The sequence below is a fragment of the Miscanthus floridulus genome, chromosome 18 (assembly GCF_019320115.1).
Source record: "Miscanthus floridulus cultivar M001 chromosome 18, ASM1932011v1, whole genome shotgun sequence".
Taxonomy (NCBI): domain Eukaryota; kingdom Viridiplantae; phylum Streptophyta; class Magnoliopsida; order Poales; family Poaceae; genus Miscanthus; species Miscanthus floridulus.
Genome location: NC_089597.1, coordinates 31,571,993 through 31,576,335, shown reverse-complemented (window position 1 = coordinate 31,576,335; position 4,343 = coordinate 31,571,993). Strand labels below are relative to the sequence as shown.

At 40.4% G+C, this 4,343-nt stretch overlaps 1 protein-coding gene across 2 annotated transcripts; it reads right to left on the bottom strand.

Moving 5' to 3' along the window:
- Window positions 1-669: 669 nt before the first annotated feature.
- Window positions 670-4,016, bottom strand: LOC136521287 (probable cinnamyl alcohol dehydrogenase 1). 2 transcript variants are annotated; one of them, XM_066514995.1, is made up of 7 exons: window positions 3,732-4,016; window positions 3,447-3,540; window positions 2,837-2,950; window positions 2,468-2,695; window positions 1,864-2,149; window positions 1,153-1,303; window positions 670-1,069 (listed from the first exon to the last, which is right to left on the bottom strand). In XM_066514995.1, the coding sequence occupies exons 2-7, from the start codon at window positions 3,533-3,535 to the stop codon at window positions 873-875; spliced, it is 1,065 nt and encodes a 354-aa protein (XP_066371092.1). In that variant the 5' UTR covers window positions 3,536-3,540; window positions 3,732-4,016; the 3' UTR covers window positions 670-872. The 2 variants fall into 2 exon arrangements, with proteins under 2 accessions (XP_066371092.1, XP_066371091.1); XM_066514994.1 differs by having other exon boundaries at window positions 3,447-3,545; window positions 3,732-4,015.
- Between the last annotated feature and the right edge of the window lie 327 nt (window positions 4,017-4,343).

Sequence of the window (4,343 nt, the reverse complement as noted above, 5' to 3'; positions counted from 1 at the left end):
TGAATACACAAAAATGTTGCTAAGCCCTATGTTAAATTTTAATTTAATAAAAATTATTATTTACCTATGTTTTCATGAGCACAAAAATACCAAATTAAATATTTTTAATCCTATTTCGAAAAGAGAAATTTTTAGGGTATTACACTATCCGCCCAATCTCCCTATCTCTAAAATTATGAATCCTCGCCTATTTCCATCCAATCTTATCCTCAATAAAACACATCCTCACAACAACAAACATGTGTGCTAAAAAATTAGCCTTAAGCTTTCAAATTAATAGGATGAGCTCAACACACCCTATGTAACAGCCTTTGCAAACATCTTTATCAACTCTGTCAATGAATGGAGCCTGATTCTGTTTTGTTTGTGCTTGGATATGCTGCATTAAATACAGAGGCCGGTTCCGATTTCCCTTGTTCATTTAATTTCCAACATACTCCAGATATGCTGAGTCTGGGTAATTTTGATTCATTTATACTGTAAGATTTGTGTAAATTGTTTGTCTTGGACAGGAGTGTGAACTCAAACGATTTGCATGTAAATTAACACCACTGCTAATTTAGGCATTGCAAACAGAATACTATGCTATTATTCGTCAGATCACGCTACAAACTAGGACTAGGAAATATTGTGGAACACATCGACATGATGCCTTATTCATAGAGCGACTTTATCATCACATCACAATATACTTATTTCCCCTTGCTGTCCAATTATGGATGCTTACATTTGCTATTTGACGCCTATGCCACAGGGTTTTGACTAGCATCGTAAAAGCTGCAGGATTACATCAAGTTTATTTGACATGACTTTCACATTTGTGTTTGCTCTAGTATATTAACAGAAAGATTGAGAGCATGTAAACCAGCATGCTACTTGAAAGAGTTCTCGATGTCGATTACAAAGCGGTATTTCACATCTCGATTAACAAGCCTCGTGAGAGCCTCATTGATATAATCTATCTTAATGACCTCAATCTTTGGATAGATTTTGTTCGCTGCACAGAAGTTAACCATTTCTTGGATGTCTTTTGTACCTCCAGTAACACTACCAGACAAGGTCCGCGCACCTAAAAAACAGTTCAGGTTAAATCTGAATAATTTAGCATCTAATACCACGTTTTTTTTAGTAGAGTGTCAGACAGAGAATTACCACGATTAAGGCTTGCAGGATGCATTTTTATCTCACTTGGAAAGCCCACTATTGCCATCACACCACCAACCTTAAGGAGAGAGAGATATGGATCAAATGGATGGTCACCAGAAGCGGTGTCAACTATGAAGTGCAGGGAGTTTTTCAGGGACTGCAAAAGCAAGAGATCATATATTCACGGTCAGTTTTCACGTAAAGCAGAACAAACATCACTTAGCAACATATCTTTATTCTCAGCATAAGAAAACTATCCAATGTCATATACAGAACTGTCTGCCTGGAACTTTAAAGTCAAGTAGCAAAATAATGAGAAAGATAGTGATCTGCTATCTGTTCCTTCCATGTGAAAACAATGTGATGTGCTTGTATCTTTGGCAATATAAAAAGAACCCCACCAAAAGGGGTGTCATATTATCAAGAAGGCAAACGTGGTATATTCCCTCCCTTTCAAAATGTAAGATGTTTTAGTTTTATCCTAAGTCAATTTTCTCTAGCTTTGACCAAGTTTATAGAAAAATATATTGACATCTACAATACCAAACACATTCCACAGTAGATTCAACAGAATAAATTTGGTGTTGTAGATACTAGTGCTTTTTTTCTATAAACTAGGTCAAAGATAGAGTTTTCTATAAAACATCTCATATTTTGGAACAGATGAAGTACGAGGTGCCTAGGTACGTTCAGATTATGCAATATCCAGGGCAGTACCTCCATCTGTTGTGTGTCTGATGATATAACAAAATTATCGGCACCAAGGAGGCTGATGGCTTCATGTCTCTTTGATTCACTTGTACTCAAAACTGTGACCTTAAGACCAAATGCTTTACCAAATTTCACTGCCATGTGACCGAGACCACCGAGTCCAATGACCCCAAGTGACTTTCCAGGTTGGTTCATGTTGTGTCGCATCATTGGAGTATACACAGTTATTCCAGCACACAGAAGAGGTGCTGCCTTCGCCAAAGGATAGCCATCGGGTATTTGGAAGCAATACCTAAAGTTCAAATTAATCAACAGAAAATGTGATTCCTTATCTGACAGGTTGTATCGAATCTGCATCAAGGTGTCAATAATGACTTATATGGACCCATATATTATTCTTTGATCATGTATTGACTGTCATGAAAATTGATGGACAGCAATGACCCAGATTTTACTCTCATAAGGAAGTACATAGCATCTTGAATACGACACAGTGTGATCAAATAGGCAAATGAAATTACAGTGGAACCTGTTTTCATCCCTATACTAGCTTTTATCAATATAAAAAAAAATCTTGTTTGAACAGCCAAGTAAAACAGTACAGCCATACCTTTCATGGACTACAATGTGACTGGAGTAACCCCCCTTGGTGACAGTTCCATCTGTATCAATGCCATTGAAAGTATAAACTCCTTTTGGGCAGTGGTTCTCTAGAGAGCTATTGCAGTGCTCACAATCTCGGCATGAGTTCACATATGTTCCAACACCTACATGGTCACCCACTTTAAAGCCTTTGACATCTGCACCAACCTGAGTTACAACTCCAGCTATCTCATGCCTGCACCAATGAATAATATCATTGACAAATATATAATACAGACACCATTTTTGGACAACGGGCAACACTTAATCGGCACTCCTGACTATGATGTTTTGTTTCCTCTAGAGGGGTTCAATGTATTGTTCTGAAAACGCTTACCCAGGAACCACAGGATATTTTGAATCATGGTGCATATTCCGTGTCCAGACAACGTCAGCATAACATACTCCACAGTATATGATCTTCAGCGCAACATCGCTGCTTTGCACAGCTCTGAAAATTATTATACACATAGTAACTCTCATAAGAAGAAGTTATAAAAAATGAAACCAATAAGCTAGCTGAACAAAAAGACAAGCACGTTGTTATTTGTACTCAAATTTCTGTAATCAATTTGTATAATTGTTGGCTTAGGCTGCTTCCCCTATTTTTTAATAAACGGCAGATCCTGCCCATTTACGTTAAACAAAATTCTGCAATCCCATCAGATCTAAATGTTCACCCAATGCCCATCGTAAGCAGCAGTTTCATGATTTCGTTTGATAGACCACGAGCAGAAATAGCTGCACTACTTGTTCCACACTGGAAGTGCTCATTTGATAACAGGTACCAAACACACTGAAAACAAAACGTAACCTGCATAGAAAGGCATGGAAACAATACGGTCCATAGATATCCCAAAGAAATAGGTCTAGCATAGCAAGAATACAGTATTCAGAGTGCTAAACATGACGCAACTTTTCTCCAAATCAGGAGAGGGGGAAGCCACCTGCGGTTAAAGCTGTATGGTGAGAGAACTCCAGAAGGATCTCTCGCTGCCCAAGCATCGCAGTTGCCATTCTCTGATTCAGCAGCCATTTGAACTGAACTGCAGAATGAATTCGTGCCAAGTCAGTAAATCGAAAGACTCGGCTCTAACAGAAGCAGGGGGGATTTCAGATAGCCTATGCTAAACAAAGTCATCGCAGTGAAATCGTTGACCCTTGGGAGTCGAATCAAGGCGGGCAGTACAGGGGAGGGGAGGGGAGGGGAGGGGAGGGGAAAAAAGACTCACCTCCGTGTCGATTCCTTCCGCACCGGCCGGTCCCCGAAGTCTCCTCGATGCAAGCGCGGCAAGCAGGCTGTCGGCTGTCGCCGGGATGCAGGTAGCCGCCGACGGCGAGTGAGCGTAAAGGGAAGAAGATGCAGTTGCTTGGAAGGGCGGAGACCGTATCATGTTCCGCTGACGGCTGACCGGTGGATGGATTGGATTGGAGAGGGTGCCGACAGCAGTGACGTCGCGGACCTGGCCTACGGAGTTACGGGGCTTCTCGCCAGCCGCCAGCCATGAGTTCATCGATGATTGCACGGGCTGGGCCCCCGAGGGCGCATCAGCGATTGAGCGCACGCGTCAATCCCTTTCCCTTTCTTTGACGCCTTCAGCTAATAGGAATGGGATCAGGATACCGTCGGGATATTCAGAATATTAAAGGTAAAAAAAACTAGTAATTAGACCCGTGCCTTGTAATAGGAGAGATACAAGTACTTGTACATTTTTATTGTGTAACAAACATGGCAAAAAAAAAACCTCAAGTAAACCCTCATGAACGCTTGTGTTTTTTTCTTAATATAGATAGATCATTGTTCTCTTATATTGGATTTTATATTCTTACCGTTATTTACTATG